General features: G+C 58.1%; 1 protein-coding gene across 1 annotated transcript in view; it reads left to right on the top strand.

The window, feature by feature from the left end:
- LOC139245752 (myosin-10-like) overlaps positions 1-24,450 on the top strand; it is a gene marked incomplete at its 5' end in the record, with an annotated part of 30,548 nt that extends 6,098 nt beyond the window's left edge. The window contains 9 exons of the mRNA XM_070871269.1: positions 1,221-1,316; positions 5,386-5,504; positions 8,284-8,436; positions 12,985-13,158; positions 14,016-14,189; positions 15,316-15,430; positions 18,009-18,202; positions 19,717-19,838; positions 24,339-24,450. Of these exons, the coding sequence (XP_070727370.1) occupies positions 1,221-1,316; positions 5,386-5,504; positions 8,284-8,436; positions 12,985-13,158; positions 14,016-14,189; positions 15,316-15,430; positions 18,009-18,202; positions 19,717-19,838; positions 24,339-24,450 (1,259 nt within the window). The remainder of the gene's footprint in view (positions 1-1,220; positions 1,317-5,385; positions 5,505-8,283; positions 8,437-12,984; positions 13,159-14,015; positions 14,190-15,315; positions 15,431-18,008; positions 18,203-19,716; positions 19,839-24,338) is intronic.
- Between the last annotated feature and the right edge of the window lie 550 nt (positions 24,451-25,000).

Here is a 25,000-nt window from a genome sequence, read left to right as displayed (position 1 = left end):
ACAGGAACAGGAGGCCCATTCAGCCCCTCGAGCCTGCAGTTCTGGTCACCATATTACAGGAAAGATGTGATTGCACAAGAGAGGGTATAGAGGAGATTTACCAGGATGTTGCATTAGAGAGGGTACAGAGGAGATTTACCAGGATGTTGCACTGGAGAGGGTACAGAGGAGATTTACCAGGATGTTGCACTGGAGAGGGTACAGAGGAGATTTACCAGGATGTTGCACTGGAGAGGGTACAGAGGAGATTTACCAGGATGTTGCACTAGAGAGGGTACAGAGGAGATTTACCAGGATGTTGCACTGGAGAGGGTACAGAGGAGATTTACCAGGATGTTGCACTGGAGAGGGTACAGAGGAGATTTACCAGGATGTTGCACTGAAGTGGGTACAGAGGAGATTTACCAGGATGTTGCACTAGAGAGGTACAGAGGAGATTTACCAGGATGTTGCCGGGACTGGAGAATTTTGGCGACGAGGAAAGATTGGATAGGCTGGGGTTGTTTTCTTTGGAACAGAGGAGGCTGAGGGGAGACCTGATTGAGGTGTGTAAAATGACGAGGGGGCCTGGATAGAGTGGATAGGACGGACCCTAAGCAGTTTTCCTTGGCAGAGGGGTCAACAACCAGGGGGCGTGGATTGACAGTAATTGGGGGGGGGGGGGGTTTAGAGGGGGAAATGTCTTCACCCAGAGGGGGGTGGGGGTCTGGGGCAGGGTCTGGGACGGAACTCACGGCCTGAAAGGGCGTTCGAGGCAGAAACCCTCAGCACAGCAGGCAGTGCACCTTGAAGTGCCTTACGCCACGGGGCGAGGGGAGCGAGAGCGGGAAAGTGGGATTAGGCCGGGATGGCTCTCGGTCGGCTGGCGCCAGGCGGACACGGTGGGCCGGAATGGATTACTTCCGCGCTGTAAATTTCTGTGATTGAAGGTTGCTTTTTGGGCTCTGGGGGAGTTGAGGGGGAAAGTGGGGTTAAGGTCGGTGATCTCATTGAATGGCGGAGCAGGCTCGAGGGGCCGAATGGCCGACTCCTGCTCCAATTTCTGAATGTAAACCGTCACGGTGCAGTGACCGGATTCGGCCACCGGGTTGCGCCACTGAGCCGAACGTGGATTTGAGGTCACAGATCAGCTGTGATCTCATTGAATGGCGGAGCAGGCTCGAGGGGCCGAATGGCCGACTCCTGCTCCTATTAATGTTCTTCCGTTTTTTTTTACAAAGCGATGTTACGACTTGTTTCTGCTGTGATGCAGTTTGGAAATATCTCCTTCAAGAAGGAACGCAACACAGACCAAGCGTCCATGCCGGAGAACACAGGTACAGTTTCGAACTGCGTAATTTCGGCACTGGTCCGTCATGGGCACCCTTAGGCCCATGGTCTTGGGTGTTGGGCCTGTCCTAGTGGTTTGTCGAACACTTGTCTGACACCAGGAAAGGGAATACAACTGGGCAGGAGGGCAGAGCAACGGGCAATGCAGTTCAGTGCAGAGAAGTGTGAGGTAATGCATTTGCGGAGGGGCTAACGAGGCGAGGGAACACACTTTAAATGGTCGGACACTGAGGGGTGGAGAGGAACGGAGGGAACCTTGGAGTGCAGGTCCACAGATCCCTGAAGGGAGCAGGCCAGGTGGATAAGGTGGTTAAGAAGACACACGGAATGCTTGCCTTGTTTGGCCAAGGCGTAGAATACCAGAGCAGGGAGGGTTATGCTCAAACTGTATACAACAGTGGTTAGGCCACAGCTGGAGTACTGCGTTTACAGTTCTTGTCACCGCGTTACAGGAAAGATGCGATTGCATTGGAGAGGGTGCAGAGGAGATTTACCAGGATGTTGCACTGGAGAGGGTACAGAGGAGATTTACCAGGATGTTGTACTGGAGAGGGTACAGAGGAGATTTACCAGGATGTTGCACTAGAGAGGGTGCAGAGGAGATTTACCAGGATGTTGCACTGGAGAGGGTACAGAGGAGATTTACCAGGATGTTGCACTGGAGAGGGTACAGAGGAGATTTACCAGGATGTTGCTTGGACTGGAGAATTTTGGCGACGAGGAAAGATTGGATAGGTTGGGGTTGTTTTCTCTGGAACAGAGGAGGCTGAGGGGAGACCTGATTGAGGTGTATAAAATGATGAGGGGGGTGGATAGAGTGGATAGGACGGACCTGTTTCCCTTGGCAGAGGGGTCAACAAACAGGGGGCGTGGATTGACAGTAATTGGGGGGGGGGTTTAGAGGGGGAAATGTCTTCACCCAGAGGGGGGTGGGGGTCTGGGGCAGGGTCTCAGGGTCTGGGACGGAACTCGAGGCCTGAAAGGGCGGTCGAGGCAGAAACCCTCACCACAGCAGGCAGTGCACCTTGAAGGGCCGTATGCTACAGGGCGAGGGAGCGAGAGTGGGATTAGGCCGGGATGGCTCTCGGTCGGCCGGCGCCAGGCGGACACGATGGGCCGGAATGGCCTCCTTCCGTGCTGTAAATTCCTGTGATTCCATGATTCATTGTTTGTAATACTTGAGATATAACCTGATTCAGCATTAATGCAGGGTGGATAAGGGGGAACCAGTGGATGTGGTGCATTTGGATTTCCAGAAGACATTTGACAAGGTGCCACATAAAAGGTTACTGCATAAGATAAAAGTTCACGGGGTTGGGGGTAATATATTAGCATGGATAGAGGATTGGCTAACTAACAGAGAACAGAGAGTGGGGATAAATGGTTCATTCTCGGGTTGGCAATCAGTCACTAGTGGGGTGCCGCAGGGATCAGTGATGGGGCCCCAGCTATTTACAATCTATATCAACGACTTGGAAGAAGGGACTGAGTGTAACGTAGACAAGTTTGCTGACGATACAAAGATGGGAGGAAAAGCAATGTGTGAGGAGGACACAAAAAATCTACAAAAGGACACAGACAGGCTCAGTGAGTGGGCAAAAATTTGTCCGATGGATTATAATGTGGGAAAGTGTGAGGTCAGGCAGTTTGGCAGAAAAAAAATCACAGAGCAAGTTATTATTTAAATGGAGAAAGATTACAAATTGCGGCAGTACAGCGGGACCTGGGGGTTACTTGTACATGAAACACAAAAGGTTAGTATGCAGGTACAGCAAGTGATCAGGAAGGGCCAATGGTATCTTGGCCTTTATTGCAAAGGGGATGGAGTATAAAAGCAGGGAAGTCTTGCTCCAGTTACACAGGGTATTGGTGAGGCCACACCTGGAGTACTGCGTGCACAGTTTTGCTCTCCGTATTTACGAAAGGATAGACTTTGCTTTGGAGGCAGTTCAGAGAAGGTTCACTCGGTCGATTCCTGCTACTATTTGTTCATCTCAGGAGTCGGCCATTCGGCCCCTCGAGCCCTGCTCCGCCATTTAATATGATCGTAGTTGATCCGATCATGGACCCAGCTCCACTTCCCTGCCCGCCCCCTTATCGGTTAAGAAACTGTCTATCTCTGTCTTAAATATATTCAATGTCCCGGCTTCCACAGCTCTCTGAGGCAGCGAGTTCCACAGATTTACAACCCTCTGAGAGAAGAAATTCCTCCTCATCTCAGTTTTAAATGGGCGGCCCCTTATTCTAAGACCATGCCCCCTAGTTCTAGTCTCCCCCATCAGTGGGAACATCCTCTCTGCATCCACCTTGTCGAGCCCCCCTCATAATCTGATACGTTTCGATAAGATCGCCTCTCATTCTTCTGAACTCCAATGAGTAGAGGCCCAACCTGCTCAACCTTTCCTCATAAGTCAACCCCCTCATCCCCGGAATCGACCGAGTGAACCTTCTCTGAACTGCCTCCAAAGCAAAGTGTGTCCTTTGGTAAATACGGAGAGCAAAACTGTGCACGCAGTACTCCAGGTGTGGCCTCACCAATACCCTGTGTAACTGGAGCAAGACTTCCCTGCTTTTATACTCCATCCCCTTTGCAATAAAGGCCAAGATACCATTGGCCCTTCCTGATCACTTGCTGTACCTGCAGACTAACCTTTTGTGTTTCATGTACAAGTAACCCCCAGGTCCCGCTGTACTGCCGCACTCTAATCTTTCTCCATTTAAATAATAACTTGCTCTGTGATTTTTTTTCTGCCCAAAGTGCATGACCTCTCACTTTCCCACATTATACTCCATCTGACACATGTTTTCCCACTCACTGAAAGTAGGCAGGCAGGTACAGCAGGCGGTGAAGAAGGCAAATGGTATGTTGGCCTTCATAGCGAGAGGATTTGAGTATAGGAGCAGCGAGGTCTTACTGCAGTTGTACAGGGCCTTGGTGAGACCACACCTGGAATATTGTGTTCAGTTTTGGTCTCCTAATCTGAGGAAGGACATTCTTGCTATTGAGGGAGTGCAGCGAAGGTTCACCAGACTGATTCCCGGGATGGCGGGACTGACATATGAAGAAAGACTGGATCGACTGGGCTTATATTCACTGGAGTTTAGAAGAATGAGAGGGGATCTGATAGAAACATGTAAAATTCTGACGGGACTGGACAGGTTTAGATGCAGGAAGAATGTTCCCGATGTTGGGGAAGTCCAGAACCAGGGGCTCACACAGTCTAAGGATAAGGGGTAAGCCATTTAGGACCGAGATGAAGAGAAACTTCTTCACCCAGAGAATTGTGAACCTGTGGAATTCTCGACCACAGAAAGTTGTTGGGGGCCAGTTCGTTGGATATATTCAAAAGGGAGTTAGATGTGGCCCTTACGGCTAAAGGGATCAGGGGGGTATGGAGAGAAGGCAGGAGTGGGGTACTGAAGTTGCATGATCAGCCATGATCGTATTGAATGGTGGGGCAGGCTCGAAGGGCCCAATGGCGGGGGGCAGGCTCGAAGGGCCCAATGGCGGGGGGCAGGCTCGAAGGGCCCAATGGCGGGGGGCAGGCTCGAAGGGCCCAATGGCGGGGGGGCAGGCTCGATGGGCCCAATGGCGGGGGGCAGGCTCGAAGGGCCCAATGGCGGGGGGCAGGCTCGAAGGGCCCAATGGCGGGGGGGCAGGCTCGAAGGGCCCAATGGCGGGGGGCAGGCTCGAAAGGCCCAATGGCGGGGGGGCAGGCTCGAAGGGCCCAATGGCGGGGGGGGCAGGCTCGAAGGGCCCAATGGCGGGGTGGGGGGCAGGCTCGAAGGGCCCAATGGCGGGGGGGGCAGGCTCGAAGGGCCCAATGGCCTGCTCCTGCACCTATTTTCGACGTTAACCTGTCTATGTCCCTTTGTCGATTCCGAAATAGTTGAGGCATAGAATACAAGAGTAGGGGGAACCTTCTCCGAATAGATGTCTTATGTTTGTTCAGAATGGTTTGAAATTGGTTTGTCTAAATTGTCTCTGCTGTCCCTGCCCTCTGCTTTCCCTCTCTCTCTTCCCCCTCCCTCCCTCTCCCTCTCCCTCTCTTGCAGCCGCCCAGAAACTCTGTCACCTGCTGGGTTTGAACGTGACTGAGTTCACCCGGGCCATCCTGTCTCCACGCATCAAGGTCGGCCGCGACTACGTACAGAAGGCCCAGACCAAGGAACAGGTGAGCGATCGACGGGCCAGTGTTCCCACGTGTACCGCTGACGGGCCTCACGTCGTCCACCTTTAATCGACCGTTGGAGCGTAGCCTACGGTGAACTTGCGCACGACCCGTCATCGCGGAACCGAGGAAGACTCGCTCCCACTCTTAACTCGAGCTCTCGGGTGGCTGAACTGTCCAATACGGGAACCACAGTCCCTGTCACAGGGTGGGACAGATAGACGTTGAGGGAAAGGGGAGGGTGGGACAGATAGACGTTGAGGGGAAGGGGAGGGTGGGACAGATAGACGTTGAGGGGAAGGGGAGGGTGGGACAGATAGACGTTGAGGGAAGGGGAGGGTGGGACAGATAGACGTTGAGGGAAAGGGGGAGGGTGGGACAGATAGACGTTGAGTGAAGGGGAGGGTGGGACAGATAGACGTTGAGGGAAGGGGAGGGTGGGACAGATAGACGTTGAGGGAAGGGGAGGGTGGGACAGATAGACGTTGAGGGAAAGGGGAGAGTGGGACAGATAGACGTTGAGGGAAAGGGGAGGGTGGGACAGATAGACGTTGAGGGAAGGGGAGGGTGGGACAGATAGACGTTGAGGGAAGGGGAGGGTGGGACAGATAGACGTTGAGGGAAGGGGAGGGTGGGACAGATAGACGTTGAGGGAAGGGGAGGGTGGGACAGATAGACGTTGAGGGAAAGGGGAGGGTGGGACAGATAGACGTTGAGGGAAGGGGAGGGTGGGACAGATAGACGTTGACGGAAGGGGAGGGTGGGACTGGTTTGCCGCACGCTCCTTCCGCTGCCTTGCGCTTGCTTTCTGCGTGCTCGCAATTGGCGACGAGACTCGAGGTGCTCAGCGCCCTCCCGGATGCACTTCCTCCACTCGGGGGCGGACTGGTCTTTGGGCCCGGGGGGACTCCCAGGTGTCGGTGGGGGATGTTGCACTTTATCAGGGGAGGGGTGTGTCCCTTGTAACGTTTCCTCTGCCCCACCTTGGGGGCTCGCTTGCCCGTGAAGGAGTTCCGAGTCGAGCGCTCGCTTTGGGAGTCTCGTGTCTGGGGGGCGGGGGGGGGACACGCGGACAATGTGGGCCCTGCCCAGCGGAGCTGGTCGAGTGTGTGGTCAGTGCTTCGATGCTGGGGATGTCGGGCCTGGTCGAGGACGCTAACGTTGGTGCGTCTGTCCTCCCGGGGGGATTTGCAGGATCTCGCGGAGACAGCGTCGGTGGTATTTCTCCAGCGACTCGAGGTGTCTGCTGTACACGGTCCGTGTCTCTGGGCCACACAGGAGGGCGGGTATCACTACAGCCCTGTAGACCATGAGCTGGGGGTGAGGTACCTACTGTACACGGTCCGTGTCTCTGGGCCATACAGGAGGGCGGGTATCACTACAGCCCTGTAGACCATGAGCTGGGGGTGAGGTGTCTACTGTACACGGTCCGTGTCTCTGAGCCATACAGGAGGGCGGGTATCAATACAGCCCTGTAGACCATGAGCTGGGTGATGGATTTGAGGGGCCTGGTCTTCGAACACTCTGTTCCTCAGGCGGCCGAAGGCTGCACTGGCGCACTGGAGGGCGGTGTTGTTCCTCGTCGCCAATGTCTTGTTGACACGACCCACCCTCCCAATGGTAGGAGATTTTATTTTTCTATTCGTTCCTAGGGATTTGGACGTTGCCCATCCCTAATCGCCCCTTGAAAAGGTGGTGGTGAGCCGCCTTCTTGAACCGCTGCAGTCCGTGTGGTGAAGGTGCTCCCACAGTGCTGTTAGGGAGGGAGTTCCACGATGAAGGAACGGCCGATATATTTCCAAGTCGGGGTGGTGTGTGACTGGGAGGGGAATGTGGAGTTGGTGGTGTTCCCATGCGCCTGCTGCCCTTGTCCTTCTAGGAAGGTTGAAGTCTACAATCTCCCCAATGGGAGATGGTTACACCCTCCCATCCAGGTAGATGTATATACTCGAGGACTTAAGCCCCATAATCCAGGCCCACACTACCCGGTGCCAGTACTGAGGGAGCGCCGCACTGTCGGAGGAGCGGTACTGAGGGAGTGCCGTACTGCGCTGTCGGAGGGGGGCAGTACTGAGGGAGCGCCGCACTGCGCTGTCGGAGGGGCAGTACTGAGGGAGTGCCGTACTGCGCTGTCGGAGGGGCGGTACTGAGGGAGCGCCGCACTGTCGGAGGAGCGGTACTGAGGGAGTGCCGTACTGCGCTGTCGGAGGGGCAGTACTGAGGGAGCGCCGCACTGCGCTGTCGGAGGGGCAGTACTGAGGGAGTGCCGTACTGCGCTGTCGGAGGGGCAGTACTGATGGAGCACCGCACTGTGCTGTCGGAGGGGCGGTACTGAGGGAGCGCCGTATTGCGCCGTCGGAGGGGCAGTACTGAGGGAGCGCCGCACTGCGCTGTCGGAGGGGCAGTACTGAGGGAGCGCCGTACTGCGCTGTCGGAGGGGCTGTACTGCGCTGTCGGAGGGGCGGTACTGAGGGAGCGCCGTACTGCGCTGTCGGAGGGGCAGTACTGAGGGAGCGCCGTACTGCGCTGTCAGGGGCAGTACTGAGGGAGCGCCGTACTGTCGGAGGGGCGGTACTGAGGGAGCGCCGTACTGCGCTGTCGGAGGGGGGCAGTACTGAGGGAGCGCCGCAGTGGGTGTGTGGGCCTGGATTAAGGCGCTCGGGTCCTTCGGGGGGTGGGGGAAGTTTCTGCAACTGTCTCCATGTCTCCACGTGGACCGCGCGAGTCCCCACCTCGGTGCAATTGAACTCTGACTGTCCCTGTCTTCCCCTCTCGCCCACAGGCCGACTTTGCCATCGAGGCCCTGGCCAAGGCCTCTTACGAGCGCCTGTTCCGCTGGCTGGTGCATCGCATCAACAAGGCGCTGGACCGGACCAAGAGGCAGGGGGCTTCCTTCATCGGAATCCTCGACATTGCCGGATTTGAGATCTTCCAGGTCGGTCTGCGTTCGGTCAGCGCGGAGTGGCGCGCCCGACTGTGCGGGAGGTCGAAGTGCAGCGGGGGAGTGTGCGGGAGGTCAAAGATTGCGGGGTGCGTACGGTCCAATGCATGACCATTCTGGTCAATCTCCTTCTCTGCTCCAACCAGAACATAACATAAGAAGATAAGAATTAGGAACAGGAGTTGGCCATCTGGAGGAAATGTATTAGCACGGATCGAGAATTGGCTGGCGAACAGAAAGCAGAGAGTCGGGATAAATGGGTCCTTTTCGGGTTGGAAATCGGTGGTTAGTGGTGTGCCACAGGGATCGGTGCTGGGACCACAACTGTTTACAATATACACAGATGACCTGGAAGAGGGGACAGAGTGTAGTGTAACAAAGTTTGCAGACGACACAAAGATTAGCGGGAAAGCGGGTTGTGTAGAGGACACAGAGAGGCTGCAAAGAGATTTAGATAGGTTAAGCGAATGGGCTAAGGTTTGGCAGATGGAATACAATGTGGGAAAGTGTGAGGTCATCCACCTTGGGGGGAAAAAAAACACAGTAAAAGGGAATATTATTTGAATGGGGAGAAATTACAACATGCTGCGGGGCAGAGGGACCTGGGGGTCCTTGTGCACGAATCCCAAAAAGTTAGTTTGCAGGTGCAGCAGGGAATCGGGAAGGCGAATGAGATGTTGGCCTTCATTGCGAGAGGGATGGAGTACAAAAGCAGGGAGGTCCTGCTGCAACTGTACAGGGTATTGGTGAGGCCGCACCTGGAGTACTGCGTGCAGTTTTGGTCACCTTACTTAAGGAAGGATATACTGGCTTTGGAGGGGGTACAGAGACGATTCACTCGGCTGATTCCGGAGATGAGGGGGTTACCTTATGATGATAGATTGAGTAGACTGGGTCTTTACTCGTTGGGAGTTCAGAAGGACGAGGGGTGATCTTATAGAAACATTTAAAATAATGAAAGGGATAGACAGGATAGAGGCAGAGAGGTTGTTTCCACTGGTCGGGGAGACTAGAACTAGGGGGGCACACCCTCAAAATACGGGGGAGCCAATTTAAAACGGAGTTGAGAAGGAATTTCTTCTCCCAGAGGGTTGTGAATCTGTGGAATTCTCTGCCCAAGGAAGCAATTGAGGCTAGCTCATTGAATGTATTCAAGTCACAGATCGATAGATGTTTAACCAATAAGGGAATTAAGGGTTACGGGGAGCGGGCGGGTAAGTGGTGCTCAGTCCACGGCCAGATCAGCCATGATCTTGTTGAATGGCGGAGCAGGCTCAAGGGGCTAGATGGCCTACTCCTGTTCCTAATTCTTATGTTCTTATGTTCTTATTAATGTTGGGGAAGTCCAGAACCAGGGCTCACAGTCTAAGGATAAGGGGTAAGCCATTTAGGACCGAGATGAGGAGAAACTTCTTCACCCAGAGAATTGTGAACCTGCGGAATTCTCTACCACAGAAAGTTGTTGGGGGCCAGTTCGTTGGATATATTCAAAAGGGAGTTAGATGTGGCCCTTACGGCTAAAGGGATCAGGGGGGTATGGAGAGAAGGCAGGAATGGGGTACTGAAGTTGCATGATCAGCCATGATCATATTGAATGGTGGGGCAGGCTCGAAGGGCCCAATGGCCTGCTCCTGCACCTATTTTCTATGTTTTTATTAAGACGGTTCAACGCTAACTGCATTTTCTGCGGTCTGGAGGAGTCCGTGTTCCACATATATATCTTCTTGGGCATCGAGGAAGACTTGCTCCCACTCGAACACGAGATCTCGGGTGACTGAACAGTCCGATACGGGAACCACAGACCCTGTCACGGGTGGGACAGATAGACGTTGAGGGAAGGGGAGGGTGGGACAGATCGACGTTGAGGGAAGGGGAGGGTGGGACAGATAGACGTTGAGGGAAGGGGAGGGTGGGACAGATAGACGTTGAGGGAAAGGGGGAGGGTGGGACAGATGGACGTTGAGGGAAGGGGAGGGTGGGACAGATAGACGTTTAGGGAAGGGGAGGGTGGGACAGGTTTGCCGCATGCTCCTTCCGCTGCCTGCGCTTGCTTTCTGCGTGCTCGCAATTGGCGACGAGACTCGAGGTGCTCAGCGCCCTCCCGGATGCACTTCCTCCACTTAGGGCGAACTGGTCTTTGGGCCAGGGGGGACTCCCAGGTGTCGGTGGGGATGTTGCACTTTATCAGGGGGAGGGGTGTGTCCCTCGTAACGTTCCCTCTGCCCACCTTGGGGGCTCGCTTGCCCGTGAAGGAGTTCCGAGTCGAGCGCTCGCTTTGGGGAGTCTGGTGTCTGGCGGGGGGGGGGGGGGGGGACATGCGGACAATGTGGCCCTGCCCAGCGGAGCTGGTCGAGTGTGTGGTCAGTACTTCGATGCTGGGGATTAGACTGGGTGGGATATTAATGGGGGGGGCAGAGTGGGATTAGACTGGGTGGGATATTAAAGGGGGGAGTGAGCGGGAGAGTGGGATTAGACTGGGTGCGATATTAAAGGGGGGAGTGAGGGGGAGAGTGGGATTAGACTGGGTGGGATATTAAAGGGGGGAGTGAGGGGAGAGTGGGATTCGACTGGGTGGGATATTAAAGGGGGGAGTGAGGGGAGAGTGGGATTCGACTGGGTGGGATATTGAAGGAAGGGGGAGAGTGGGATTTGACTGGGTGAGATAGTAAAGGAAGGGGGAGAGTGGGATTAGATTGGGTGGGATATTAAGGGAGGGGGAGAGTGGGATTAGACTGGGTGGGATATTAAAGGGGGGAGTGAGGGGAGAGTGGGATTAGACTGGGTGGGATATTAAAGGGTGCAGGGAGAGTGGGATTAGACTGGGTGGGATATTAAAGGGTGCAGGGAGAGAGGGTGGATGATAGGAGTGGCATAGCCAGTCACGATGTTCACAAGACTCAATAGAACATAGAAAATAGGTGCAGGAGCAGGCCATTGGGCCCTTCGAGCCTGCCCCACCATTCAATATGATCATGGCTGATCATGCAACTTCAGTACCCCACTCCTGCCTTCTCTCCATACCCCCCTGATCCCTTTAGCCGTAAGGGCCACATCTAACTCCCTTTTGAACATATCCAACGAACTGGCCCCCAACAACTTTCTGTGGTAGAGAATTCCACAGGTTCACAATTCTCTGGGTGAAGAAGTTTCTCCTCATCTCGGTCCTAAATGGCTTACCCCTTATCCTTAGACTGTGTGAGCCCTGGTTCTGGACTTCCCCAACATCGGGAACATTCTTCCTGCATCTAACCTGTCCAATCCCGTCAGAATTTTATATGTTTCTATGAGATCCCCCCCCTCATTCTTCTAAATTCCAGTGAATATAAGCCCAGTCGATCCAGTCTTTCTTCATATGTCAGTCCTGCCATCCCGGGAATCAGTCTGGTGAACCTTCGCTGCACTCCCTCAATAGCAAGAATGTCCTTCCTCAGATTAGGAGACCAAAACTGAACACAATATTCCAGGTGTGGCCTCACCAAGGCCCTGTACAACTGCAGTAAGACCTCCCTGCTCCGATACTCAAATCCTCTCGCTATGAAGGCCAACATACCATTTGCCGCCTTCACCGCCTGCTGTACCTGCATGGCCAACTTTCAATGACTGATGTACCATGACACCCAGGTCTCGTTGCACCTCCCCTTTTCCTAATCTGTCACCATCCAGTTGGGTTCGGGGGATCCACGATGAGACAGGTGAGCAAGTTATTATTGAAATGGAGAAAGATTGCAAAGTGCTGCAGTACAGCGGGACCTGGGGGTTACTTGTACATGAAACACAAAAGGTTAGTACGCAGGTACAGCAAGTGATCAGGAAGGGCCAATGGTATCTTGACCTTTATTGCAAAGGGGGATGGAGTATAAAAGCAGGGAAGTCTTGCTCCAGTTACACAGGGTATTGGTGAGGCCACACCTGGAGTACTGCGTGCACAGTTTTGCTCTCCGTATTTACCAAAGGACACACTTTGCTTTGGAGGCAGTTCAGAGAAGGTTCACTCGGTCGATTCCGGGGATGAGGGGGTTGACTTATGAGGAAAGGTTGAGGAGGTTGGGCCTCTACTCATTGGAGTTCAGAAGAATGAGAGGTGATCTTATCGAAACGTATCAGATTATGAGGGGGGGGCTCGACAAGGTGGATGCAGAGAGGATGTTCCCACTGATGGGGGAGACTAGAACTAGGGGGCATGGTCTTAGAATAAGGGGCCGCCCATTTAAAACTGAGATGAGGAGGAATTTCTTCTCGTAAATCTGTGGAACTCGCTGCCTCAGAGAGCTGTGGAAGCCGGGACATTGAATATATTTACGACAGAGACAGACAGTTCCTTAACCGATAAGGGGGCGGGCAGGGAAGTGGAGCTGGGTCCATGATCGGATCAGGCCACGATGGTATTAAATGGCGGAGCAGGGCTCGAGGGGCCGAATGGCCCACTCCTGGCTCCTGTTTCTGATGTTCTGATTGTGTAACAAACGTGGCTGCCTTGGGAGCTGGATGTTCAGTTGCGTTCTGTTCTCTCTCCCCACCGCTCCCTCCCCTCCTCTCTCGCAGTTGAACTCCTTCGAACAGCTGTGCATCAACTACACCAACGAGAAGCTTCAGCAGCTCTTCAACCACACCATGTTCGTGCTGGAGCAGGAAGAGTATCAGCGCGAGGGCATCGAATGGAACTTCATCGATTTTGGACTTGACCTGCAACCTTGCATTGATCTCATTGAGAGACCGGTGAGTGCCGGAGGAAGGGAGAGCGGGGGGAGGGGGGGAAAAGAGTGCGCGCTGGGGCGGGTGAGGGGGAAGAGTGCTCGTTGGAGGGGGAGAGTGCGTGCGACAGTGTTGTCTCTCTCTCGCGCTCTGTGCGCCTGTCGCGCTCTGTGCGCCTGTCGCGCTCTCTGTGCGCCTGTCGCGCTCTCTGTGCGCCTGTCGCGCTCTCTGTGCGCCTGTCGCGCTCTGTGCGCCTGTCGCGCTCTGTGCGCCTGTCGCTCTCTGTGCGCCTGTCGCGCTCTGTGCGCCTGTCGCGCTTTGTGCGCCTGTCGCTCTCTCTGTGCGCCTGTCGCTCTCTCTGTGCGCCTGTCGCTCTCTCTGTGCGCCTGTCGCTCTCTCTGTGCGCCTGTCGCTCTCTCTGTGCGCCTGTCGCTCTCTCTGTGCGCCTCTGTGCGCCTGTCGCGCTCTCTGTGCGCCTGTCGCGCTCTCTGTGCGCCTGTCGCGCTCTCTGTGCGCCTGTCGCGCTCTCTGTGCGCCTGTCGCGCTCTCTGTGCGCCTGTGTCGCTCTCTGTGCGCCTGCGCCTGTCGCTCTCTGTGCGCCTGTCGCTCTCTGTGCGCCTGTCGCTCTCTGTGCGCCTGTCGCTCTCTGTGCGCCTGTCGCTCTCTGTGCGCCTGTCGCTCTCTGTGCGCCTGTCGCTCTCTGTGCGCCTGTCGCTCTCTGTGCGCCTGTCGCGCTCTCTGTGCGCCTGTCGCGCTTGTGCGCCTGTCGCGCTCTCTGTGCGCCTGTCGCGCTCTCTGTGCGCCTGCGCCTGTCGCTCTCTGTGCGCCTGTCGCTCTCCGTGCGCCTGTAACCCTGCTGTTTCTCCCCCCTGCAACTCCAGGCCAACACCCCAGGGATCCTTGCCCTGCTGGACGAGGAATGCTGGTTCCCCAAGGCGACCGACAAGACCTTTGTGGAGAAGCTGGTGCAGGAGCAAGGGACCCATCCCAAGTTCCAGAAAGTCCGCCAGCTGAAGGATAAGGCCGACTTCTGCGTCATCCACTATGCGGGCAAGGTCAGTGGGGTCACGGTCGGGGGGTGGGGGGCGGTGAATGGGGAGGGGTCAGGGAGTGCCGCAGTACAGCGGGACCTGGGGGTTACTTGTACATGAAACACAAAAGGTTAGTACGCAGGTACAGCAAGTGATCAGGAAGGGCCAATGGTATCTTGGCCTTTATTGCAAAGGGTGATGGAGTATAAAAGCAGGGAAGTCTTGCTCCAGTTGCACAGGGTATTGGTGAGGCCACACCTGGAGTACTGCGTGCACAGTTTTGCTCTCCGTATTTACCAAAGGACACACTTTGCTTTGGAGGCAGTTCAGAGAAGGTTCACTCGGTCGATTCCGGGGATGAGGGGGTTGACTTATGAGGAAAGGTTGAGGAGGTTGGGCCTCTACTCATTGGAGTTCAGAAGAATGAGAGGTGATCTTATCAAAACGTATCAGATTATGAGGGGGGCGCTCGACAAGGTGGATGCAGAGAGGATGTTCCCACTGATGGGGGAGACTAGAACTAGGGGGCATGGTCTTAGAATAAGGGGCCGCCCATTTAAAACTGAGATGAGGAGGAATTTCTTCTCTCAGAGGGTTGTAAATCTGTGGAACTCGCTGCCTCAGAGAGCTGTGGAAGCCGGGACATTGAATATATTTAAGGCGGAGATAGACAGATTTTTGAGCGATAATGGAGTGAAGGGTTATGGGGAGCGGGCAGGGAAGTGGAGCTGAGCCCATGATCGGACCAGCCACGATCGTATTAAATGGCGGAGCAGGGCTCGAGGGGCCGAATGGGCCTCCCCCTGTTCCTGTGTAACAGGCTCGAGGGGCTGAATGAGCCTCCTGTTCCTGTGTAACAGGCTCGAGGGGCCGAATGGGCCTCCTCCTGTTCCTGTGTAACAGGCTCGAGGGGCTGAATGGGCCTCCTCCTGTTCCTGTGTAACAGACTCGAGGGGCTGAATGGGCCTCCTCCTGTTCCTGTGTAACAGGCTCGAGGGGCCGAATGGGCCTCCTCCTGTTCCTGTGTAACAGGCTCGAGGGGCTGAATGGGCCTCCTCCTGTTCCTGTGTAACAGGCTCGAGGGGCCGAATGGGCCTCCTTTTTCTCACGCTCTCTCTCTCTCTCTCTCTCTCTCTCTCTCGCGCTACAGGTGGACTATAAGGCCGACGAATGGCTGATGAAGAACATGGATCCCCTGAACGACAATGTGGCCACTCTGCTCCATCAGTCCACTGACCGCTTCGTGGCCGAGCTGTGGAAGGACGGTGAGCACAGTCCCTGCCCTTCCCTGCCCCCTGGCCAGCCACCTCCGCCTCACTCTGTGTGTCTGTGTCCTATCCCCTCCGCGTCTCCAGCCGCCCCCTCGCCTTGTGAGGGCCGTTTGATCGAGACGTTGATCCCCTCGCCGATCGCTCATTCTCCGTCGCCCGCAATCCCTTATTCTAAGACCATGCCCCCTAGTTCTAGTCTCCCCCATCAGTGGGAACATCCTCTCTGCATCCACCTTGTCGAGCGCCCCCCTCATAATCTGATACGTTTCGATAAGATCACCTCTCATTCTTCTGAACTCCAATGAGTAGAGGCCCAACCTCCTCAACCTTTCCTCATAAGTCAACCCCCTCATCCCCGGAATCGACCGAGTGAACCTTCTCTGAACTGCCTCCAAAGCAAAGTGTGTCCTTTGGTAAATACGGAGAGCAAAACTGTGCACGCAGTACTCCAGGTGTGGCCTCACCAATACCCTGTGTAACTGGAGCAAGACTTCCCTGCTTTTATACTCCATCCCCCTTTGCAATAAAGGCCAAGATACCATTGGCCCTTCCTGATCACTTGCTGTACCTGCGTACTAACCTTTTGTGTTTCATGTACAAGTAACCCCCAGGTCCCGCTGTACTGCCGCACTTTGTAATCTTTCTCCGTTTCAATAATAACTTGCTTGTTTAGTTTTGCTCCCCTCAGTACTGCCCCTCCGACAGTGCGGGGCTCCCTCAGTACTGCCCCTCCGACAGTGCGGGGCTCCCTCAGTACTGCCCCTCCGACAGTACGGCGCTCCCTCAGTACTGCCCCTCCGACATCGCAGTGCGGCACTCCCTCAGTACTGCCCCTCCGACAGTGCGGGGCTCCCTCAGTACTGCCCCTCCGACAGTACGGCGCTCCCTCAGTACTGCCCCTCCGACAGTACGGCGCTCCCTCAGTACTGCCCCTCCGACAGTACGGCACTCCCTCAGTACTGCCCCTCCGACAGTGCGGCACTCCCTCAGTACTGCCCCTCCGACAGTACGGCGCTCCCTCAGTACTGCCCCTCCGACATCGCAGTGCGGCACTCCCTCAGTACTGCCCCTCCGACAGTGCAGCGCTCCCTCAGTACCGCCCCTCCAACATCGCAGTACGGCGCTCCCTCAGTACTGCCCCTCCGACAGTACGGCACTCCCTCAGTACCGCCCCTCCAACATCGCAGTACGGCGCTCCCTCAGTACTGCTCCTCCAACAGTGTAGCACTCCCTCAGTACTGCCCCTCCGACAGTACTCCGCTCCCTCAGTACTGCCCCTCCGACAGTACGGCGCTCCCTCAGTACTGCCCCTCCGACAGTACGGCGCTCCCTCAGTACTGCCCCTCCGACAGTACGGCGCTCCCTCAGTACTGCCCCTCCGACAGTACGGCGCTCCCTCAATACTGCCCCTCCGACAGTACGGCACTCCCTCAGTACCGCCCCTCCGACATCGCAGTACGGCGCTCCCTCAGTACTGCCCCTCCGACAGTACGGCGCTCCCTCAGTACTGCCCCTCCGACAGTACGGCGCTCCCTCAGTACTGCCCCTCCGACAGTGCGGCGCTCCCTCAGTACCGCCCCTCCGATAGTACGGCGCTCCCTCAGTACTGCCCCTCCGACAGCGCAGTACGGCACTCCCTCAGTACTGCCCCTCCGACAGTGCGGCACTCCCTCAGTACCGCCCCTCCGACAGTACGGCGCTCCCTCAGTACTGCTCCTCCGACAGTACGGCGCTCCCTCAGTACTGCTCCTCCAACAGTACGGCACTCCCTCAGTACTGCCCCTCCGACAGTACGGCGCTCCCTCAGTACTGCCCCTCCGACAGTACGGCGCTCCCTCAGTACTGCCCCTCCGACAGTACGGCGCTCCCTCAGTACTGCCCCTCCGACAGTACGGCGCTCCCTCAGTACTGCCCCTCCGACAGTACGGCGCTCCCTCAGTACTGCCCCTCCGACAGTACGGCGCTCCCTCAGTACTGCCCCTCCGACAGTACGGCGCTCCCTCAGTACTGCCCCTCCGACAGTACGGCGCTCCCTCAGTACCGCCCCTCCGACAGTGCGGCGCTCCCTCAGTACCGCCCCTCCGATAGTACGGCGCTCCCTCAGTACCGCCCCTCCGACAGTACGGCACTCCCTCAGTACTGCTCCTCCGACAGTACGGCGCTCCCTCAGTACCGCCCCTCCGACAGTACGGCACTCCCTCAGTACTGCTCCTCCGACAGTACGGCGCTCCCTCAGTACTGCCCCTCCGACAGTGCGGCGCTCCCTCAGTCCTGGGAGAGCCAGCCGAGGTTTCTGAGCTCAGTGCACTGCAGTGGGTCTTGAACCCACAGACTTGTACCCCAACTCGCTTGCAGTAAACGCCCCCTCGAGCCCTGCTCCGCCATTCAATACGATGACGGCTGATCCGAACCTGGGCTCAGCTCCACTTCCCCGCCCGACCCCCCCCATAACCCTTCACTCCCTTCTCGCTCGAAAATCTGTCTATCCCCGGACTAACAATTGAACCGACTGGCCTCTTTCTGTGCCGTACATCCGCTGTAATTCCCTCTCGCTCTCCCTCTCGTCCCTCAGTCGACCGGATCGTGGGCTTGGACCAGGTGTCGGGCATGAACGAGATGACGTTTGGCTCGTCCTACAAGACCAAGAAAGGTATGTTTCGCACAGTGGGGCAGCTGTACAAGGAATCGCTCTCGAGGCTGATGGCCACCCTTCGTAATACCAATCCCAACTTCGTACGATGCATCATCCCGAACCACGAGAAGAGGGTGAGCATCCCGAGGGGAGGGGCGGGAGTGAGGGAGCACCGCACTGCGCTGTCGGAGGGGGCGGTACTGAGGGAGCACCGTACTGTCGGAGGGGCAGTACTGAGGGAGCACTGCGCTGTCGGTGGGGCAGTACTGAGGGAGTGCCGTACTGCGCTGTCGGAGGGGCGGTACTGAGGGAGCGCCGTACTGCGCTGTGGGAGGGGCAGTACTGAGGGAGGGTTAAGAACATAAGAAATAGGAGCAGGAGTCGGCCATTGGGCCCTTCGAGCCTGCCCCACCATTCAATATGATCATGGCTGATCATTCCCTCAGTACCCCACTCCTGCCTTCTCTCCATACCCCCCCCTGATCCCTTTAGCCGTAAGGGCCACATCTCACTCCCTTTGGAATATATCCAACGAACTGGCCCCCAACAACTTTCTGCGGTAGAGAATTCCACAGGTTCACAATTCTCTGGGTGAAGAAGTTTCTCCTCATCTCGGTCCTAAATGGCTTACCCCTTATCCTTAGACTGTGTGAGCCCTGGTTCTGGACTTCCTCAACATCGGGAACATTCTTCCTGCATCTAACCTGTCCCGTCCTGTCAGAATTTTATATGTTTCTATGAGATCCCCCCCTCATTCTTCTAAACTCCAGTGAATATAAGCCCAGTCGATCCAGTCTTTCTTCATATGTCAGTCCTGCCATCCCGGGAATCAGTCTGGTGAACCTTCGCTGCACTCCCTCAATAGCAAGAATGTCCTACCTCAGATTAGGAGACCAAAACTGAACACAATATTCCAGGTGTGGCCTCACCAAGGCCCTGTACAACTGCAGTAAGACCTCCCTACTCCTATACTCAAATCCTCTCGCTATGAAGGCCAACATGCCATTTGCCTTCTTCACCGCCTGCTGTACCTGCATGGCCAACTTTCAATGACTGATGTCCCATGACACCCAGGTCTCGTTGCATCTCCCCTTTTCCTGATCTGTGGCCATTCAGATAATATTCTGCCTTCCTGTTTTTGCCCCCAAAGTGGATCACCTCACATTTATCCACATTATACTGCGTCTGCCATGTATTTGCCCCACTCACCTAACCTGTCCAAGTCACCCTGCAGCCTCTTAGCATCCTCCTCACAGCTCACACCGCCACCCAGCTTAGTGTCATCGCAGCCCTCGCCATCGGCCGGGAAAGTGGAGTTGTGATCGGCCGAGATCTGACGGAATGGCGGAGCAGGCTCGAGGGGCCGAATGGCCGACTCCTGCTCCTGACTTCTGCCGTCCTGGTGTGGAGAGAAGTGGAGGCGGGGGGGTGGGGGGGAAGATCAGAGATGGGTTTGGGCCTCGAGCGAGCGTGCGTGCGGGGCTGGGGCCGTGGGTGTGTTTGGGGCACGGCGCGTGCTCTCGCGCCCTCCGCTGGGAGGCGGCGGATTGAGTGTTCGGCCTGCTCTGTGCCAGTGGCGACCTCCTCTCTGACCCCGCTCCCTCTCTTTTCCCCCCCCCCCCCCCCCCCCCCCCCCCAACACACGCAGGCCGGGAAGCTTGAACCTCACCTCGTCCTCGATCAGCTGCGCTGCAACGGGGTGCTGGAGGGGATCCGCATCTGTCGGCAAGGCTTCCCCAATCGTATCGTCTTCCAGGAGTTCCGGCAAAGGTGAGGCCGGGTGGGGGAAGGGCCGGTCACAGCGGGTGTGTGGGGTGTCATGGGGAGAGGTGCTGGTCCCGAACCTACGCGATACTCGGAGGGCTCCGTCATTTTTGGGCAAGGGACCCAACAGCAGCCATTTTGGGCAAGGGACCAGACAGCAGCCATTTTGGGCAAGATACCAACAGCAGCCAATATTGGTCAAGGTACCAACAGCAGCCAATATTGGTCAAGGTACCAAACACCAGCCATTTTGGTCAAGGTACCAACAGCAGCCAATATTGGTCAAGGTACCAAACACCAGCCATTTTGGTCAAGGTACCAACAGCAGCCAATATTGGTCAAGGTACCAAACACCAGCCATTTTGGTCAAGGTACCAACAGCAGCCAATATTGGTCAAGGTACCAACAGCAGCCAATATTGGTCAAGGTACCAAACACCAGCCATTTTGGGCAAGGTAATCGAACACCAGCCATTTTGGGCAAGATACTCGAATGGCTGCCCCTCTCTCTTCCCCCCCGCCCAGCCACGTGACCTCCTGCAAACCCCGGCCCCGTGGTTTTACCAAGAAACAAAGGCTGTCTGACTGGAGGGCGAGTCAGCTGACTGATGCGACAAGATGGCGGACGGGTGAACCAACGCCACAAGATGGCGGAGGAGGGGGGTTTTGACGGAGCCACCCGGTGGCCTGAATGTGAACCTGCACCGTGACTGTCGGAAGCTCCAATCGGCCAGCAGCGTATTTTGGGGGTGGGGGGGGCAGAGTTCCAGACTCCCACTGCCCTTTGTGGGTAGAATTCCTGCCCGACATCACCCCTGAACGGCCGGGCTCGAACTTTAAGGTGACCCCACCCCCCCCCCCCCCGGCAACCGGAGGATATAGATCCCCTCTCGATCCACCCGATCGAATCCTTCAGTCATCTAAACATCTCGATTAGATCGCCTATTGGGCTTCTATACTCGGGGCAAGGCACAGAATTTTGTTGGGGAAGGGTATTGAGGGATATGGAGACAGACAGAGAGAGAGAGAGAGAGAGAGAGCGGGACACAGAGCGACACACAGAGAGCGAGCGAGCGCTCTCTCTCTCTGTGTCTCTCGCGCGCTCTCTCTCTGTGTCTCTCGCGCGCTCTCTCTCTGTGTCTCTCGCGCGCGCTCTCTCTGTGTCTCTCGCGCGCTCTCTCTCTGTGTCTCTCGCGCGCTCTCTCTCTGTGTCTCTCGCGCGCTCTCTCTCTGTGTCTCTCGCGCGCTCTCTCTCTGTGTCTCTCGCGCGCTCTCTCTCTGTGTCTCTCGCGCGCTCTCTCTCTGTGTCTCTCGCGCGCTCTCTCTCTGTGTCTCTCGCGCGCTCTCTCTGTGTCTCGCGCGCGCTCTCTCTCTGTGTCTCTCGCGCGCTCTCTCTCTGTGTCTCGCGCGCGCTCTCTCTCTGTGTCTCGCGCGCGCTCTCTCTCTGTGTCTCGCGCGCGCTCTCTCTCTGTCTCTCGCGCGCGCTCTCTCTCTGTCTCTCGCGCGCGCTCTCTCTCTGTCTCTCGCGCGCGCTCTCTCTCTGTCTCTCGCGCGCGCTCTCTCTCTGTCTCTCGCGCGCGCTCTCTCTCTGTCTCTCGCGCGCGCTCTCTCTCTGTCTCTCGCGCGCGCTCTCTCTCTGTCTCTCGCGCGCGCTCTCTCTCTGTCTCTCGCGCGCGCTCTCTCTCTGTCTCTCGCGCCCGCTCTCTCTCTGTCTCTCGCGCCCGCTCTTCTCTCTGTCTCTCGCGCGCGCTCTCTCTCTGTCTCTCGCGCGCGCTCTCTCTCTGTCTCTCGCGCGCGCTCTCTCTCTGTCTCTCGCGCGCGCTCTCTCTCTGTCTCTCGCGCGCGCTCTCTCTCTGTCTCTCGCGCCCGCTCTGTCGGTGCGCTCTGTCTCTCGCGCCCGCTCTCTCTCTGTCTCTCGCGCGCGCTCTCTCTCTGTCTCTCGCGCCCGCTCTCTCTCTGTCTCTCGCGCCCGCTCTCTCTCTGTCTCTCGCGCGCGCTCTCTCTCTGTCTCTCGGTGTCCCGCGCGCGCTCTGTCTCGGTGTCCCGCGCGCGCTCTGTCTCGGTGTCCCGCGCGCGCTCTGTCTCGGTGTCCCCCGCGCGCTCTGTCTCGGTGTCCCGCGCGCGCTCTGTCTCGGTGTCCCGCGCGCGCTCTGTCTCGGTGTCCCGCGCGCGCTCTGTCTCGGTGTCCCGCGCGCGCTCTGTCTCTCGGTGTCCCGCGCGCGCTCTGTCTCGGTGTCCCGCGCGCGCTCTGTCTCGGTGTCCCGCGCGCGCTCTGTCTCGGTGTCCCGCGCGCGCTCTGTCTCTCGGTGTCCCGCGCGCGCTCTGTCTCGGTGTCCCGCGCGCGCTCTGTCTCGGTGTCCCGCGCGCGCTCTGTCTCTCGGTGTCCCGCGCGCGCTCTGTCTCGGTGTCCCGCGCGCGCTCTGTCTCGGTGTCCCGCGCGCGCTCTGTCTCGGTGTCCCGCGCGCGCTCTGTCTCGGTGTCCCGCGCGCGCTCTGTCTCGGTGTCCCGCGCGCGCTCTGTCTCGGTGTCCCGCGCGCGCTCTGTCTCGGTGTCCCGCGCGCGCTCTGTCTCGGTGTCCCGCGCGCGCTCTGTCTCTCGGTGTCCCGCGCGCGCTCTGTCTCTCGGTGTCCCGCGCGCGCTCTGTCTCTCGGTGTCCCGCGCGCGCTCTGTCTCTCGGTGTCCCGCGCGCGCTCTGTCTCTCGGTGTCCCGCGCGCGCTCTGTCTCTCGGTGTCCCGCGCGCGCTCTGTCTCTCGGTGTCCCGCGCGCGCTCTGTCTCGGTGTCCCGCGCGCGCTCTGTCTCGGTGTCCCGCGCGCGCTCTGTCTCTCGGTGTCCCGCGCGCGCTCTGTCTCTCGGTGTCCCGCGCGCGCTCTGTCTCTCGGTGTCCCGCGCGCGCTCTGTCTCTCGGTGTCCCGCGCGCGCTCTGTCTCGGTGTCCCGCGCGCGCTCTGTCTCGGTGTCCCGCGCGCGCTCTGTCTCTCGGTGTCCCGCGCGCGCTCTGTCTCGGTGTCCCGCGCGCGCTCTGTCTCTCGGTGTCCCGCGCGCGCTCTGTCTCTCGGTGTCCCGCGCGCGCTCTGTCTCTCGGTGTCCCGCGCGCGCTCTGTCTCTCGGTGTCCCGCGCGCGCTCTGTCTCTCGGTGTCCCGCGCGCGCTCTGTCTCTCGGTGTCCCGCGCGCGCTCTGTCTCTCGGTGTCCCGCGCGCGCTCTGTCTCGGTGTCCCGCGCGCGCTCTGTCTCTCGGTGTCCCGCGCGCGCTCTGTCTCTCGGTGTCCCGCGCGCGCTCTGTCTCTCGGTGTCCCGCGCGCGCTCTGTCTCTCGGTGTCCCGCGCGCGCTCTGTCTCTCGGTGTCCCGCGCGCGCTCTGTCTCTCGGTGTCCCGCGCGCGCTCTGTCTCTCGGTGTCCCGCGCGCGCTCTGTCTCTCGGTGTCCCGCGCGCGCTCTGTCTCTCGGTGTCCCGCGCGCGCTCTGTCTCTCGGTGTCCGCGCGCGCTCTGTCTCTCGGTGTCCCGCGCGCGCTCTGTCTCTCGGTGTCCCGCGCGCGCTCTGTCTCTCGGTGTCCCGCGCGCGCTCTGTCTCTCGGTGTCCCGCGCGCGCTCTGTCTCTCGGTGTCCCGCGCGCGCTCTGTCTCTCGGTGTCCCGCGCGCGCTCTGTCTCTCGGTGTCCCGCGCGCGCTCTGTCTCTCGGTGTCCCGCGCGCGCTCTGTCTCTCGGTGTCCCGCGCGCGCTGCTTCTCTCGGTGTCCCGCGCGCGCTCTGTCTCTCGGTGTCCCGCGCGCTCTGTCTCTCGGTGTCCCGCGCGCGCTCTGTCTCTCGGTGTCCCGCGCGCGCTCTGTCTCTCGGTGTCCCGCGCGCGCTCTGTCTCTCGGTGTCCCGCGCGCGCTCTGTCTCTCGGTGTCCCGCGCGCGCTCTGTCTCTCGGTGTCCCGCGCGCGCTCTGTCTCTCGGTGTCCCGCGCGCGCTCTGTCTCTCGGTGTCCCGCGCGCGCTCTGTCTCTCGGTGTCCCGCGCGCGCTCTGTCTCTCGGTGTCCGCGCGCGCTCTGTCTCTCGGTGTCCCGCGCGCGCTCTGTCTCTCGGTGTCCCGCGCGCGCTCTGTCTCTCGGTGTCCCGCGCGCGCTCTGTCTCTCGGTGTCCCGCGCGCGCTCTGTCTCTCGGTGTCCCGCGCGCGCTCTGTCTCTCGGTGTCCCGCGCGCGCTCTGTCTCTCGGTGTCCCGCGCGCGCTCTGTCTCTCGGTGTCCCGCGCGCGCTCTGTCTCTCGGTGTCCGCGCGCGCTCTGTCTCTCGGTGTCCCGCGCGCGCTCTGTCTCTCGGTGTCCCGCGCGCGCTCTGTCTCTCGGTGTCCCGCGCGCGCTCTGTCTCTCGGTGTCCCGCGCGCGCTCTGTCTCTCGGTGTCCCGCGCGCGCTCTGTCTCTCGGTGTCCCGCGCGCGCTCTGTCTCTCGGTGTCCCGCGCGCGCTCTGTCTCTCTCGGTGTCCCGCGCGCGCGCCGTAAGGTTTGACCCTGTGCTCTCTTCCTGCCCAGGTACGAGATTCTCACGCCGAACGCCATTCCCAAGGGATTCATGGACGGCAAGCAGGCTTGCGAACAAATGGTAAGCGCCCATGGCCGATCCCGTTGTTCGGACATGAGATAAGGCTGTCCCACATGAGTGATATCTCTCGCTCTCTCCAGATCTCCGGCGTCTAGTTTGGGGCAGGCGGGGAGGGAGAGAGATGGTCGGGGGGGTTACTTGTACAGGAAACACAAAAGGTTAGTATGCAGGTACAGCAAGTGATCAGGAAGGGCCAATGGTATCTTGGCCTTTATTGCAAAGGGGATGGAGTATAAAAGCAGGGAAGTCTTGCTCCAGTTACACAGGGTATCGGTGAGGCCACACCTGGAGTACTGCGTGCACAGTTTTGCTCTCCGTATTTACGAAAGGATACACTTTGCTTTGGAGGCAGTTCAGAGAAGGTTCACTCGGTTGATTCCGGGGATGAGGGGGTTGACTTATGAGGAAAGGTTGAGGAGGTTGGGCCTCTACTCATTGGAATTCAGAAGAATGAGAGGTGATCTTATCGAAACGTATCAGATTATGAGGGGGGCTCGACAAGGTGGATGCAGAGAGGATGTTCCCACTGATGGGGGAGACTAGAACTAGGGGGCATGGTCTTAGAATAAGGGGCCGCCCATTTAAAACTGAG

This window comes from Pristiophorus japonicus, unplaced genomic scaffold, assembly GCF_044704955.1.
Source record: "Pristiophorus japonicus isolate sPriJap1 unplaced genomic scaffold, sPriJap1.hap1 HAP1_SCAFFOLD_2331, whole genome shotgun sequence".
NCBI lineage: Eukaryota > Metazoa > Chordata > Chondrichthyes > Pristiophoridae > Pristiophorus > Pristiophorus japonicus.
The sequence above is the reverse complement of the archived record's forward strand: the minus strand, read 5'-3'. Positions and strand labels throughout refer to the sequence as shown.